This window comes from Protopterus annectens, chromosome 16.part0 (genome assembly GCF_019279795.1).
Source record: "Protopterus annectens isolate FY-2018-M chromosome 16.part0, PAN1.0, whole genome shotgun sequence".
NCBI classification, from domain to species: Eukaryota; Metazoa; Chordata; order Ceratodontiformes; family Protopteridae; genus Protopterus; species Protopterus annectens.
This window is the reverse complement of record NC_056750.1, coordinates 769,088,346-769,104,261: the sequence shown is the minus strand read 5'-3', so window position 1 is coordinate 769,104,261 and position 15,916 is coordinate 769,088,346. Positions and strand designations below refer to the sequence as shown.

The window sequence follows — 15,916 nt, the reverse complement described above, 5'->3', positions numbered from 1 at the left end:
CATCAAGATTTTTCTTGAAGAGTGCTAATGAGGAGCTTTGTTTGATATAGATAGGTAGTTTGTTCCAGGGTATGGGAAGTATCTGGGACAGGAATCTATCCCTCCAGCATGTTCTGTGTATTGTTGTGACAAGGTTTAGGTCCCTAGAGCATGTAGCTTGGAGGGATTGGGATTCCTTTCAGTGGAGCATATCCATCAGCTCTGGGTTTGACATAGCTTTGTATGTTAGGCAGAGATTGCCTCTGAATAGGCGATGTGCGATAGAGTAAAGCTGGAGTTTTATGAGATGGTCTGCATAAGGCATCTGTTTGAGGCTGGTAATCCTCTTTGTGGGATATTTCTGCAGCCTTTTCAGTTGTTGTAGATGTTTTGTGAGGTACATACCAAAAGGGGCACTGTATTCTATAATGGGTCTAATGAGTGACGAGTAGAGGGGAATAATGAACTCTTTTTTCCTGGATGAGAAACCTTTTGTGATGAGGTGTGCCATGTAGAAGCATTTCCTGACTACTGTGGCAATGTAATTATCAAAGGAGAGACTACTGCCCACCTGTGTCCCAAGGTCTCTTATCACACTTTCGGTGTTAAGTAGACTACCGTCTATATGGTAGTTCATGGGTACAGAGTTTTTACCAAAAGGGATGACAATGCACTTTTTGGCATTGAGCTTGAGGCCATGGCTTTGGCACCAGGCATCTGTCTCAGTGAGGCCCTTTTGTAGGATGTCCACATCGTTAGGAGTTTCGGTTATGGCTCCTAGTTTGCAGTCATCTGCGAACTTCGTTAGCTAAAGACCTTCTGTGTTAGCCTGTACTTCAGAGAAGTAGATACCAGACAGGAGAGGACCCATGACTGAACCCCGTGGTACTCCAATTGTCACTGGTCTGAAGTCGGATTTGGAGTCTGCTACTTTCACAGTGTGGGTTCTGTCAGTGAGCCAGTTGGCAACCCATCTTGCGACATAGGGATTTATACCTATTTTAGTGAGTTTATCTATAATTCCAGAGTGGGGGATGGTGTTGAAAGCCTTGGCAAGATCTAGATAGGCTGTGTGAACCACCTTACCCTCATCTACGGCTTTGATGACCGCTTCAAAGAAGTCTCTCAGGTTTAGGAGACATGATCTGCTTTTTACAAACCCGAACTGGGTGGTGTCTAGAGTTTGGAGATTACCAATGTCATTGTTTATAAGTTCCATAATGATACGTTCCATAGCCTTGCAGACCAGGCTCGTCAGGCTAATGGGTTGGTAGTTCCTGGGGCCCGTGGTGGCTCCCCCTTTGTAGAGTGGGATGACCGTTGCTGTGCACCATTCAGTGGGCACAAAGCCTGAGGTAAGGCTATGATTGAACATGGTACTTAGGTGGGGTGGCAGTTCATTCTGTAGTTCATGTAGAATGCAGTCTGGGATGTTGTCAGGTCCCATGGATGCTGTGTTCTTGGCTTTAGAGAGTGTGTAGCCATGATTACAGGAACTTTTCATTCTTCTGGTATAGAGATGGGTCCTTTAGGGGGTGAGAGGGGGGTAAAGTTAGCACTGAACCTATCTGCCAGGATGTTACAATATCAGTTGGTTCTGTATATTTAGTGCTATTGTGCTGTAACTCAGATCAGATCTGAGTGTTGCCATTGAGATTCTTGACATAGCTATAGAATGCTTTGTGGTTGTCTTTAGAATCAGTGGCAATTTTGTTTTCTTAACTAGCTTTGGAGGCTTTTATGAGGGATCTCAGCTTCTTACTGAGGCTGACCAGGGAGTTCCTCCAGTCATGGGATTTTACTCTTTTTTGCAACAGTTTCTTTCTTCTGTAGTAGAGTTTGTTTATGGCAGGGGACCACCAGATTGGCTTCCTTTTTTTGGGAGGATAGCATTTTGGTTCTGTTAGGGATTGCACGATCCATGCAATCGTATAAGTGCTTATAAAGAGCATTTGTGTAGGATTCAGCAGTTGTACCTCTATTGGCCGTCTGCATGGGTGTCGTGAAGTTTGCCACTTCTGTCTTAAGAAGCATGAAGTTGGCTTTGGCGAAATTGTTTTACGGTGGTTTCCCTAATGGGGGGTGGGGGCGGGATGTGGATGTCTAGCATGATTAGCTTGTGGTTGTATCTGACCAACAAGGAACTGACCTCTGGTGTGGAACACCGGTTGCCCATGTTGGTAATGACCAGGTCTAGGATATTGCTGCCCCTGGTGGGGGTGTAGATAAGTTGATCCAAGGTGTTGAAATTTATGAATTCCAGAAAACGTTGAGCAAAAGAGTTGGTACATGAGTACTTTTCCCAGTTAATGGTGGGGTAGTTGAAATTGCCCATTATTAGGGTGTTAGGTTGTACCCTAATATTTTCCATTGTATCAAGAAATGGGGAGTGGGAATGCTGTGGCATGGTGGGGGATCTGTAGCAAGCTACAATTTGGATTGCGGTCTTCCCCAGAGTTAGTTGCACTTGGATAATCTTCGATGCATAATGCTGAGCAACTAGCCAGGAGGTGTGGATATCCTTAATGAATATGGACACGCCTCCACCTTTAGTGTTTCGGTCCAGGTTAGGTGGCCGAAAGGTGTAGTATGAATTATAGCCTGGTAATGCAGAGGTGCTGTCTGGAGCCTTGAACCAGGTCTCTCTCACTGCACAGATGTCGATGTTCTCCATTTTAAGGAGTGCCTCGAGTGAGTGCATTTTGAGGTTTACACTTCTAGCATTGGGTAGCATTACCCTCAGATTTTGCTTGCTTGTACCTGTTATGGTGGTGAATTTGTCATTTGAATCTTGCCTAAAAAAAGGCACTATAGGGGTGGCAATAGCCTTAGCCAGTATCTGAAATCCCAAGGGCAACAGGTGCAGGCCATCTCTGGCAAAGCATCATAGTCTGTCAATCATGTCATCCAAGGCAGACAGATACTGGATCCCCATAGAAATGACACCAGAAGCTTAGCCAATGGCTGAAGTCAGTCATTTTGTCCTTCTACTGTGTATCTTTCTGGGTGATGGCAGGATGCTGCTCAGGGCTATGGTCATACCTGCCTGGGCTACAAGATCGGAAAGCTCCTCCATGTCTCTTTTCATGTAGTCCAGGGAGGTACATCTCAGGTCACTCACACCAACATGGACAATGACGGAGTCATATTTGTACTTGTTGTGGAGTGACCTGAGTGCGTGCGTTATGTGGCAGATCCTGGCTTTTGAGAAGCAGAGTGCCAATCCCGCATCAGCAGGACATTGTGGTGGATTAATTTTAGAAATATAATGTATATGTATCTTTTAAATCCTTCAATTATGTAGCATTTTGTGCTGTACTAAAAGGTTAAGGCCCTCCACTGATTTTTCGGAGAACCCATTAATTGCCTTAAATATTTTAGCATCTTGCTCAAAGGTATCAGAACTTGCATAATATCCACTTCCAAATGAAGTGTTTGCCTTTCTGAAACTTCAAAATTCCACTAATCAATATTTGCAATGGTCCTGAAGTCTGACAGTAGTCCCCTGTTGTCCCAGTTTTCCATAATTAATTGCAAGCATGAAACTTCACATTGTACATGGGGGTGGTTTAGCTTTGCACTGTTCCTGCTCTGTATGTCTGTAGATAGGGGTGTTTATCAGGATATTATTTAATACATCTACAAAATGGCATGATTTATAAGGGCTACAGTGCTAGCTTTGTAAACACGATGAAGTGTTTTTAAGTAACTCCTTACCTTTAATCTAGTAGACATCTGATAACCTGTAGGCTTGTTTGTCTCTCCACCAGGCCAAATTATTTTTCTGTCAGAATGCAGTAAGACCTGATAAAGTTAAAACAATTCATTTAGAAAAAGAATCTTCCTTTTTCTGCAAAATTTGAATTGATGTATTAAAGTATGCAGCATTTAAAAGAGAAACATACGTTGGTGCCATTGAAAACTCCGACTTGAACTAGTTTGCGGTTTTGCAGGTTCATTATGCTATAATTAGCAAACTTCCTGTCTCCTTCTTCATTAAACTCTATACGGCCTGTCACTCCTTCTGGAAACTTGGTAGACATCAGCACCCTGCAAAAGCAATAAATTGTCTTTAGCACCATCTGGGAATCTGTTGTTGCAGACGTAACAACTTGAAGTGTAAGTTGCTTCACTTGCCAGATGAATTAGCATGCAAGCAAAGCTGTTATTTTTGCGTCCTTGTTCTGTCAAGCTTATCTGTATGGAAACCTATCATTCATACATTCTTAGATAATAAACCACCAGCTGTGTGTATTCAGTGAAACTGTCATGTTGTCTTTGTGAAAACCCATCCTTATAACACTAAGTGTGGTATAACTGGCCATGTCTGTGCTGAGTTAAAAAGATAATTACTCTGGCTTGTTCTGCTATGAACTACTACATAATATAAACATGAATATCCATGCTGGATACTTCCCAGCAGACTTCAGTGCCAGCTAAACCTGTGATACTGTACTATAACCTTATCTGAGATGACCCTCTCTTTCTTACTTCAGTCTTTACTACAGTACAAACCTTGCCTGCCATTATATTATTTATCATCACAGCAGAGCCTAATTTTAAATGATTTTTCAGCACCAAATGGCATCCGCTGTGCTTGTTCTCATATCCACACTTAGCTTGAATCTGTTTACTCTCAGAAATGCATAAAATAGGATAAAATGGCAGACATATAGACCTTTCTATGCTTTTAGTTCACCCTTACATACTGGTTTGCTTTGCCTTGTTATATTAGTTGTGAATAAACACATATACAGAATACAAAAACACACAAACATAAACGCACACACATCTATTTTAATATTATATTGTCAGGAAAGGAAATACTGCCAGCCCAGCTATCAGGAATTTTGTAAATAATTATATGTCATCTGTGAATATCAACATAATTTGTATAAGATGCTTGTGTTACAAATGTATTAGAACTGTACGTTATGTGTATATCAAACTAGGTTTGTACAAGAATGTGTGTTGAAAATATATTTTATAAAGTGCTTGTGCTTAAAATGTAACCACGGCATGCCCTATTAGAAAAGAACAGAAATGTACATGCACTATTGTAATTGCTTAAATGTATATTTTACTAGTGCAAACTGGAATACAAGAGGTTAACTTCAGAAAAATAGCTGAAATTAAATTACTTTATGGCTAGGCCATAAAAAGATGTTATCTTTCAGTTTCAGTGTAGCAGGAGACACAATGTCTGTACTATAGAAATTTTCCTTAGTGTCTTTAATGTGGAGAAATGGAAATTGTTTTATGGCATCCACCATCTGCCAAAAGATCTGAGGTCTATGTAATTTCATAGGTAGATACTAAATACTACCAGCTGCCATCAATGGTTGTTTTGGGGCCTGGGAACTAGGAGTCAGATGACGAGCGATGATGTCATTCTACAAGTTATCCCAGCAGTAATTTTTGAGATATTAATTTAAGAAGTCTGTGAGAGAGACAGCATTCTGTATTCTGTCTTGGATTTGACAAGATCCATTCACCACACGTCTGCGTTGCTCTGAGTAAGTAAGTTTAGGGAACAGTATAATTCTCTTAGATATAGTCAGGAATATAGCAAAACTTAATTCAGATGTTTTTCTTTATTTATTTGAGACTGTCCTGCAATGTTGTTTTAAATATATCCTGTGATTTTGAACTCTGATGTCACTGTAAATATATATTTAGCATTGTTTTGTTCTTTTATTATTTATCACTAAATATATTTAAACATTTCATTGTGGCTGATCTGTCGTGAGATATTTAAGTTCTGAGAGTACTTGCATATTTATTTGGTGACACTGTGGGCCACTTCTCATAACCTTGCTCTTGGTCAAACTACTATTTGTATTAACAGTAACATTACACAGTAAGATTGGTCATGCTTTGTTAAGGGCCTTAAAGTAGCTGTTAAGGGGTTTAGGTGGCAATGCTAACTACCTTATAGTCTGGGCAGAAGGGGGCATAGGTAGTAAATCTGTGACACCCTTTCTCAGGTAGGTGTGTGTGTGTGTGTGTGTGTGTGTGTGTGTGTGTGTGTGTGTGTGTGTGTGTGTGTGTGTGTGTGTCTGTGTGTCTGTGTGTCTGTGTGTCTGTGTGTGTGTGTGTGTGTGTGTGTCTGTGTGTGTGTGTGTGTGTGACAAATCTCCAAGAGTCTGTTTGTCAGGTACTTGGGCAGGGTCACGAAACACTGGTTGAACAGAGACAGAGAGTGTTGGAGGACTTGGCTTGGAACCCTGGCTAAGGACTCAACTGTATAGCTGTGCCAGTGGGGAGTCTTATTGGGGATTTGGAGAAAGAGGGAGAAACCAGCCCTGGACTGACCGTGGTCTCTGTGTACTCCTAAGGGAAATTGAGCTACATCTGGAAATACTGTATGTGTACCTTGCTATCCTCCCACTGTACATCCCCCACTGGTGCCAGTGGTGAGGATTGAGGCTCCTTGATTACTGGTCCAGTGGTGGGGCATCACAATATATCAAATAAATAAATATATATATATATATATATACACACACACACAAACACACGTGTGCATGTGTGTGTGTGTGTCTGTAGATACGCCTTATTCTCAAAATAGAGTACAGTATGTCACAGTTTGTTACATGATGCGAAAGTAGCTGTGAGTCGGTTATTATGACAACAACTTGTATTGGTCTAGATCCATTTTGTTTCTAGTTTTCTTACATACTGCCACACCAGTTATACCTGCTTCGTTATTGTACTGTACAAGTGAAATGTTTAAATAAGTAAAACATATAGTCATCCCAAGTAGCAGACAAAAAAGATATTTTCTGTCAGAAAATATAACAAATATCTCTTCTAAAGGCAACCACTGTCTGATACAGATAATGCAGAGCTTTAACATTACAGAGTCTGGATTGTGCTAGTACAGGAACATTGGCAACATTGGGTTCCACGATATCAAACTGATGGGTTTGCTCCTTTACACAATCCAGGAGGGCATTGCAGGAGCCTGATTTTTCTGAAAGCTTAAAAAGGAAGCTTGAGAAGATTCCTTAGCACCCTAAGAACAGACACTTTTGGTCCAAGAATCCTTTGGTGGATTCCATCACTGTGGCAAAGGCTACCAAGAAAGAACTTACTGATGACATAACCACTGTCGGTCCACCTAAGAAGAATTCTAAAGAAATGGACAGACTGGAAAAGCAAACATATGCTTCAGCCACTTTTGCTTTATGGGCCTTGAACTATCCCACCATTCTAATCCAATTTCTAGCTCTTCAAGCCCTTTTCAGACCAGACCCAGCAAAACTAGTGCTGCAGCATTGAGCCCCTTTAAATTTTTTCTCCTCCCATAATGCTCCTTAATATAGAGCTTTCCCAGATCTCATTTGCCTCCTCCCCATTCAGATGCTGCTGCAATCTGCTCCTCAAAAGCACAAGTGCTTCACCTCTGTTTTGATTAAATTTGTTAGCTGTTCTCCTTTCAACAACTTGTAGTATTTCTTAAACTTTCTTTTCTTCTTGCTAACTTTGAGCCCCCCCAACATGTTTTCCTTCTTTATTGGCATGTGGGTATTAATCCTGCCAGTCATACACATATTTTTTTTTATCTGCTGATATTTTGAGATATACCTCTTGTAGTAGGAACATTTAGCCTTTCTCTTTTATTCTAGTTATGGTAACCTGATTAAATACTTGTTTATTTTCAAGTACTGTCACTTGCTCTGCTTTGCCATTATTTGGATATGGAGGGGAATAAAGAAAAAGAAAAAGAAAAAAAAGTTCCAAGAAGTGCTTAAAGTATGGATACAAAATTCCTCTTCAAGATGTGCACAACCAGTGTGCCACTTGTTTGGTGCTGAACACCTCACTACTGACTCTTCTATCTGCAAGGCCTTTGAACAACATGCCCTGTTCAATGTAAGAAGCAAACTGGTTATTAGGGGCTTGTTGCCACCTGATCCAGAGGCAGACAAGTACTGTAAAGGCAGGGATGGCCACAGTAAGGACAGAGATATGCCTAGGTAAAGATCAGCATCTGAAGAAATGGAGATTGGAGGAGTCCTCAGATGCTGGACCCTCAAAAATTGTAAGGTTAGAACAGCTGGTTCTTCACCTCCAGCTTTCTTTCTGATTTTGGCTTTGTTCTTTCCAAGGAGATGATTGACTTTGAGGATAAATCTCCTATATGGATATTTCAAGGTAGTTCCTCCAAAAGAAGAGAACTTTCTAAGTTTCTTTCTTTCTTGACCTCCCCCCACCTCAGTCTTCATTTTAGTCCTTCAGGTCCTTCAGAAGTACCTGTGATTTAGAGTTTGAATACCAAAACACAGATCAGTATGTGTGTTCTTCCATCTTCCTCTACTCCAACAGTAGAACAGGCTAGTCCATCTTCACCACTGCTAGCTCCTTTACTGTCTGACCCTCCTTCCAGGTTGTATAAGGGCCCAACCTCCCATCCATATCTTGGATACCAAGTACACCCCTGCCTTCAACTCCAAAGCCTTCTGATCTAATCCACTTCATTCCCAGGCCATCAGATTTGAGTGGTTCCTAGGACCTGTGCCTTGATGCTGATACTTGAGTACCATCTTTGGAGCCATCCTGTATGGCACCATTTTTGGTGGCAAGGTTGTTAGCTTTTGATTCCCTTCTTGGGTCCATCTGCTATGTCTTGTTCAGAGATTCCCTCATTGAGATAGCCTGCATCTTCTGTGGAGGAGGCAGCACCAACACTCAAGGGTATCTCCTTGGATCATAGAGAGATATGGCAGAACAAGCCTTAAACTTTCTGAAGATGTTGCCCACTACTGATTCTAGAAAACTAGAGGCTACCTCGGGTACTATGTTTAATATGACCACTCTCTCCCTGCAGCTGTTACATAATGCAGCCAATGGAGCAGCAAGAGTGCTGGGCAAAGGTATCGATGTGAGGTGACAGGCAGGTTTTGTCTCTGTGATTTTGTGAATTGTTTCAAATCATTCTTTACCAATGCCCTTTATGATCCTCTTGGCTGTTCAGTCAGTCAAAGAGTGAATGCAGTGGTGTGAACAAGATGGGAAGATACCGTCTGTCATAGGTGCCACATTTGGGACTCTTCAGTGATCTTATAGCAGGAACCAAAAGAGGTCCAAGTCACAATGGTTTAGAAGATCCTGGTATCAAACGTCCGACTGAACCATTGACAGGGGTGATTGTGGCACAGGCAGCCAATTTAATGGGTCATGGAGGTCCACAGAACCAGGGATACTGGAAGCCTTTTTCTGATAGGCAACTTTACCATGCCTGACTGCTCCTCTCTGGAGGCAATCAAGGGCCACTTATCAATCTAACTACTCATATTGATGGCTATTATGCAGAAATCTTGGTCAGAGGCATAATATATATCCATTATATACCCTTTCCCTATAGTTCACACCTACTGACAAGGCCACTCTAGATACAGCACCCCACCAGTGAAACATGGCCTGAAGAGAAATCTTTTCTCCTCTTCAGAGAAGTGCCATTGAATAGTTCCTGCCAGACAAGACAGGTCAGGCCGTTATTCCAGGTTTTATTTGGTTAGAAAGAAAAACAAGAACTTCAGATCCATATTGGACCTAAACAAACTCAACCAATATGTGAAGAAGACCCACTTCAGGATGGTCAGTGTGTAATCTTGCCATGTCTACTTGCAAATGATTGGATTTGCTCAGTCAGTCTCCACGATACTCATCACCACATCAAGATTTTAAGATCATCCAGAAGGTTTATGTACTTCATCCTGAGGGCCACTCACTTTCATTTCAGAGTTCTGCCCTTTGCACTCAACACAGCCTCTTCAGGGGTTTACCAAGTGCATGACTGTAGTAGTAGCAAGTTTGATGCTACTTGGGATCAAGGTTTTCTTGTACTTAGACAACTGGCTCTTCATGCCACATCAAAGGAATATTTTGTCAAAGCTGGGGACTTCTTGCATTAGTGTTGATTGTTCTTGGAAATTTCAATCAACTATAAGAAATCAGAGTTGCAGTCAACACAGTCTATACAGTTCTTTGGATGCCACCTTGACACTAGGTCCTGCACCATATTTCTCCCTCCAGAGTGCAGTAATTAAGACTTGCAGTTCTACACTTTTCATTTCCTCCAGCACGTTTTGTTCTGTGTGTTCTATCCCTCATGAACTCTGTTATTCTAATGGTTCACCTAGCCCAATTTACATGAACATCTTACACTGGCTGCACAGAGCACAGTGGTCACATCAGAAGAACTCACAATTATCAACCGTCTGAATCACAGATCTCTGCAGAACTCAACTTCAGTGATAGCTAGCCTTTCTGCTGTTATTACAGGGGAACATTTTCATTTTGCATCTACCTTTGCATCTGAAATCCTGCAGATGCAACTAACACTAGGTAAGACTGCAATCCAAATTGTAGCTTGCTACAGATCCCCCTCATGCCCCAAGATTCTCACTACACCTTTCTAAACATACTGGAAAATATTAAGATACAACCAAACACCCTAATACTGGGTGATTTCAACTACCCTGCCTTTAAGTGGGAAAACTACTCGGGTACCAACTCCTTTTCCCAACGGTTCTTGGAATTCATAAATTCCAACGCCCTGGATCAACTAATCCATTGTCCCACCAGGGGCTCCAATATCCTAGACCTGGTCATTACCAACATGGGAGATAGATGCTCCACACCAGTGGTCACCCCCTCATTGGTCAGGTCTGACCATAAGCAAATCACCTTTGACATCCACATCCCACCCCCACCCCCCCAGTAAGGAAACCTCCATAAAAAACCTCTCCAAAGCCAACTTCATGCTACTGAAGTCAGAAGTGACAAACTTTACAACGCCCACGCAAACGGGATCTGGAAGTTCGACTGCAGAATCATACACTAAGGCACTGTACGAGCACATCCACTCGTGCATGAATCATGCCATCCCAAATAGAACCAAGATGCTCTTCTCCAAAAAAAGGAAGCCAATCTGGTGGTCCCCTACTATAAACAAACTATACAACAGAAGGAAGAAACTGTTGCAGAAAAGAGGAAAATCCCAGGATGCAAAAAACTCCCTCACCAGCCTCAATAAGAAGCTGAAATCCCTCATAAAATCCTCAAAAGCTAGTTACGAAAATAAAATTGCCAAAGATTCCAAAGACAACCACAAGGCATTCTATAGTTATGTCAAGAATCTAAATGGCAATGCTCAGATCTGCTCTGAGCTACAACAGAATGGCATTAAATATACTGATCCCAAGGATATTGCCAATACCCTGGCAGATCGATTTAGTGCCAACTTCACCCCCTCTCACCCCCTAAAAGGCCCATCTCAATACCAAAAGATTGCCAAATTCCGATAATCATGGCCACACAGGTAGAAACCGCACTCTCCAAAGCTAAGAATACAGCATTCATGGGACCAGATGACATCCCAGGCTGTGTACTACATGAACTACAAAATGAACTGGCACCTCACCTAAGTGTCATGTTTAATCATAGCCTCACCTCAGGCTTCGTGCCCACTGAGTGGCGCACAGCTACAGTTATCCCACTCCACAAGGGAGGATCCACCTTGGATCCCGGGAACTACTGTCCCATCAGTCTGACAAGCCTGATTTGCAAGGGCATGGAACGCATTATCATGGAACTTATAAACAAAGACATTGGCATCCTTCAAACACTAGACCCCACCCAGTTTGGGTTTGTGAAGGGCCAATCTTGTCTCCGGAATCTGATTGACTTCTTCGAATCAGTCTCCAGAGCTGTGGACGAGGGTAAGGCAGTCCACACAGCCTATCTGGACCTCGCCAAGGCCTTTGACACCATCCCCCACTCTGGAATCATAGGTAAACTTACTAAGCTGGGCATAAATCCCTACGTCACTCGATGGGTTGTTAACTGGCTTACTGACAGAACCCAGACAGTAAAAGTAGCTGACTCCAAATCCAGCTCCAGACAGATGACAAGTGGAGTACCTCAGGGTTCAGTCCTGGGACCACTCTTGTTGGGCATCTACTTCCCTGAAGTACAGGCCAACACTAAGGGACTCTGGCTAACAAAGTTTGCAGATGACTGCAAACTGGGAGCCATTATTGAATCCCCAAATGATGTGGATATTCTACAAAAGGGCCTTACAGAAACAGATGCCTGGTGCCAGAGCCATGGCCTCAAGCTTAATGCCAAAAAATGTATAGTTATCCCCTTTGGAAAAAAACATGTACCCATGAATTACCACATAGGTGGCAAGACACTAAACATCGAAAGTGTGATGAGAGACTTAGGGACACAGGTGGACAGTGGTCTCACTTTCGATAACCACATTGCCACAACAGTCAGGAAATCCTTCTATGTGGCACACCTCATCACTAAGGGCTTTTCATCCAGAAAAAAGGAGGTCATTGTCCCACTGTACTCATCCCTCATTAGACCCATTATAGAGTATAATGCCCCGTTTGGTATGTACCTCACAAGACATCTGCAACAGCTTGAAAGGCCACAGAAATACCTCACTAAAAGAATCACAGGCCTAAAGCAGATGCCATATACTGACCATCTAAAAAAACTTCAGCTATACTCTGTGGCATATCGTCTACTCAGAGGTGATCCCTGCTTAACATACAAGGCCATGACAAACCCTGAGCTGTTGGACATGCTCCACTTAAAGAAATCCCAATCTCTCAGAGCCACATGCTCCAGGGATCTAAACCTTGTCATCACAATGAACAAAACATGCTGGAGGGATACGTTCCTGACCCAGAGACTCCCCATACTCTGGAATAGACTGCCCATACATGTCAAGCAGAGTGCCTCACTGGCCCTCTTCAAAAGGAACCTTGATGATTGGATGGGAGATGGGAAATTCACCCTGGGGATCATGTCAGCCGCCCTGCTAGACAGGCGTCCAGAGAAATAAATATTGTGGGAAGAAATATCCAGGGAATTGTTATGGCTAGGCTTGCATAGGCCCTAGGGCCGATAGCCTAGTACCAACCTATGAAGCTATGAACCTTCAGCCACAGTGACCACTGACGATGACTGCTAGGTGTGGAGTGCACATCATCAGGAGAGAATGGTCCAATGTACATGGGCATATCAGGACGCCAGTCTTTACATTATTATATGGAAAATGAGGACAGTCCTTCTAGAATTGTAGGAACTGCAGGTCTGTTTGCTAATGGGGAGGATTCTGATCGAAATGGACAGCATGACAGTAGATTGGCACATCAAAAAACAGGAAAAAACTAGATCCTTCCCCATATGCTGAGAAGCTATGAGAGTATGGCAATGGGTGATTACTTTGCATCATTTCTTGACAGCATCACACATTCCTGGGAAGGTCAACGGTCTCTCTGACAGACTCAGCTAATCCATTCTTCTACCTTACAAGTGGTCTCTCAATCCACACATAATGCACCAAATTTTACCCACTGGGGCTGTCCTTGATGCAATCTTTTCATCTCCCCATTCAACACTAACAGCAGCAGTTACTCTGCCCTAATTCCCCTGAAGGGGTAGTCCCTGAGAGATTCTCTGGCTGGGTAGTGGCCAACCAGGCTCCTTTATGCCTTCCCCCCTCGTCTCCCTGATGTGTAAGTTTCTCCAGAAAAGCAATCAAATGCAAAGCCACAGTGATCTTCATCACTGCATGCTGGCCCAGGCAAATCTGGTTACCCCTTCACAGGCTTCACACTAGGAAGCCCCCCCACCAGTTTTTGGATCCTAGAGAGGATCTTCTTTCTCACTGCTCTTGGTCACCTCACCTGGATCTCCTCAGACTCAAATTAACTGCATAGTTTTTCCAGTTCATCATTGTCTCAAGAGGTTTTTCATATTCTGCCCCTCAGAAGGCTTCTAGTTGTAGGGTTTGCAAGAGTAAATGGTCATGTTTTGCTGCTTTGGCAATACCCAGGGGATAAATCCATTTGGTGCATCATTTCCTCAGGTGCTTCTCTTCCGTTCACAACTGTTTTATTTTGGCACTAGCTATTCAACTTTTAAACTACAACTAGATGCAGTCTCTAATTTTTACCAATGTATTATTCCTGTTGGATAGCCTCTCATATGTCTTACAATGCCTTTTTAAGGGGTACATTCCTGCTTAGTCCTCTAGTCATGGGTCCAGTCCCTCCAGGGGATCTCAGTTTTTTGTTGTAGACCCTAACAAATGTCCCCTTTGAGCCAGTGTGTACCACTTCTTTAAAATTCCTGTCTTGGAAAACCTTATTCCTTTTGTTTACCAGGAAAATACAACTGGGACAGAGCCCATTTTCAGCAGAGGCCCAGGGGGAAATGGTTCAGGCTCATGTCTTTGCAATGTGGGAGGAAACCACAGTACCCAGAGGAAACCCACGAAAATGCAGGGAGGACATGCAGGCTCTGCACAGAAGGCACCCCAGCCAATAATCGAACCGGAGATCCTCTTTCTGTGAGGTGACAATGCTAACTGCTGCACTACTGTGCCACCTGATAACATCAGCCAGGAGAATATCTGATTTAGATACACTTTTGTCTACCCTGTCATATTTAGTTTTTCACAAAGACAGGGTCTTTATACACACCAGTTCTCCCTGTCACCCAAGGTGTCATCCGAATGTAACCTAAACCAACCCACAGATCTGTGTTTTTTCCCAAGCACTCCAATAGGGGAGAATATTTACTTAACATCTTGGATGTGCATAGACAATTATTTTTATATCTTCAAAGACCCATGGCCATGAGAAAGGATCCTTAGCTGTTCGTGCTTTTTGTCTGCAATAGACTGGGTTTGAAAATTTCTTTGCCAAGATGGATTTCAGATTAAACCACATCTGTCTATGCTTCCAGCAGTCATCCTTTACCACTTAGACCAAAAGCACATTCATCAAGGTTGGTGGCCACATCTATCACCTTTTTCAGGAAATCTTCTGTGAATGAGATTTGTACAGCTGCTACTTGGACTTCCATGCACACTTTTGTAAAGCATTACAAGCTGGACATAATTTGTTTATCTAGAGCATCCTTTGGGGCCATTATTCTCAGTGGTCTCCTGTCATGATACCACCTGAGAGATAAGTTAACAGGGATTCTCACCCACAAGTTGTATCAGATGAGTGCGATGAACAAATACTGTAGTTATAATGTACTTATCATAACCCTGGATCCTTTCATCATTGTCTGTCGAGTATCACCACCTTAGCTGCTGATGCATGACTCTGCTGTAGTCAGACTGACTTCCTCAGATGAATTATCATTGTCTCTTGGTCCCTATAGTGTAGTACCTGCAGGCAGTGAGGACCAAGATAGTCAAATGCCCCCCTTCTTATATTTAGTTCTAAATGACCTAATGGGGCTATTTTTCATAGAAAGACATAGTAGGATTCTCTGTACCCTAGGGCAGCAAACTGGATCTTGGGAAACTTTGAACCCAGGTACATTATGAGAGGGGAAAATTTAATGGGGTTTGAGGCTGGAGCACAACTTTTGCCAGGCTGGATCTGACAGGAGTCTTGAAGACACCCACAAGTCATATTGAACAGACAAGGATAAAAGAATCCAGCATTATGGGAAGTACAGAACTATCATTTCAAACATAGATCACTGTTGCAGTAGCATAAGATGTATGGATCTTACCCTACTACAAATGGCCAGTTTCATAAAGCTAATGAACCTTCCACACACTCTAAATGTCAGGAGCTTCAGCAGAGCTCTTTAAAATGACAGTTGTAGTCCCAAAATCTTCTCAGCTTTTTTGCCTCAGACAAGAATTCGCCTTTGTCAGGCCCCATGGAACTACCAGTTGGCAAGTGATCTTTAAGTGCTGTAAAATTAGTCCCCATTGGAGAAAGCCTTCTGCTGTATTCTATGTCATGAGGACCAGTGGTATTTTTTTTTTGTCAAAATGAGAATTAGCTTGGAAACTTAAATTTTGGGGACTGTTGTTTCATTTCCTGGGGACTTGTTATGCGTATGCTTGTATGAACATTTTGTGAGGAAAAATTTTTCT

General features: G+C 42.5%; 1 protein-coding gene across 6 annotated transcripts in view; it reads right to left on the bottom strand.

Moving 5' to 3' along the window:
- GRIN1 (glutamate ionotropic receptor NMDA type subunit 1) overlaps nt 1-15,916 on the bottom strand; it is a 2,709,836-nt gene that overhangs the window by 1,979,625 nt on the left and 714,295 nt on the right. For all 6 annotated transcript variants that reach the window (XM_044058780.1, XM_044058779.1, XM_044058782.1 and 3 more), the window contains 2 exons: nt 3,885-4,029; nt 3,697-3,783 (listed from right to left, as the gene is read on the bottom strand). In XM_044058780.1, the coding sequence (XP_043914715.1) occupies nt 3,697-3,783; nt 3,885-4,029 (232 nt within the window). The remainder of the gene's footprint in view (nt 1-3,696; nt 3,784-3,884; nt 4,030-15,916) is intronic.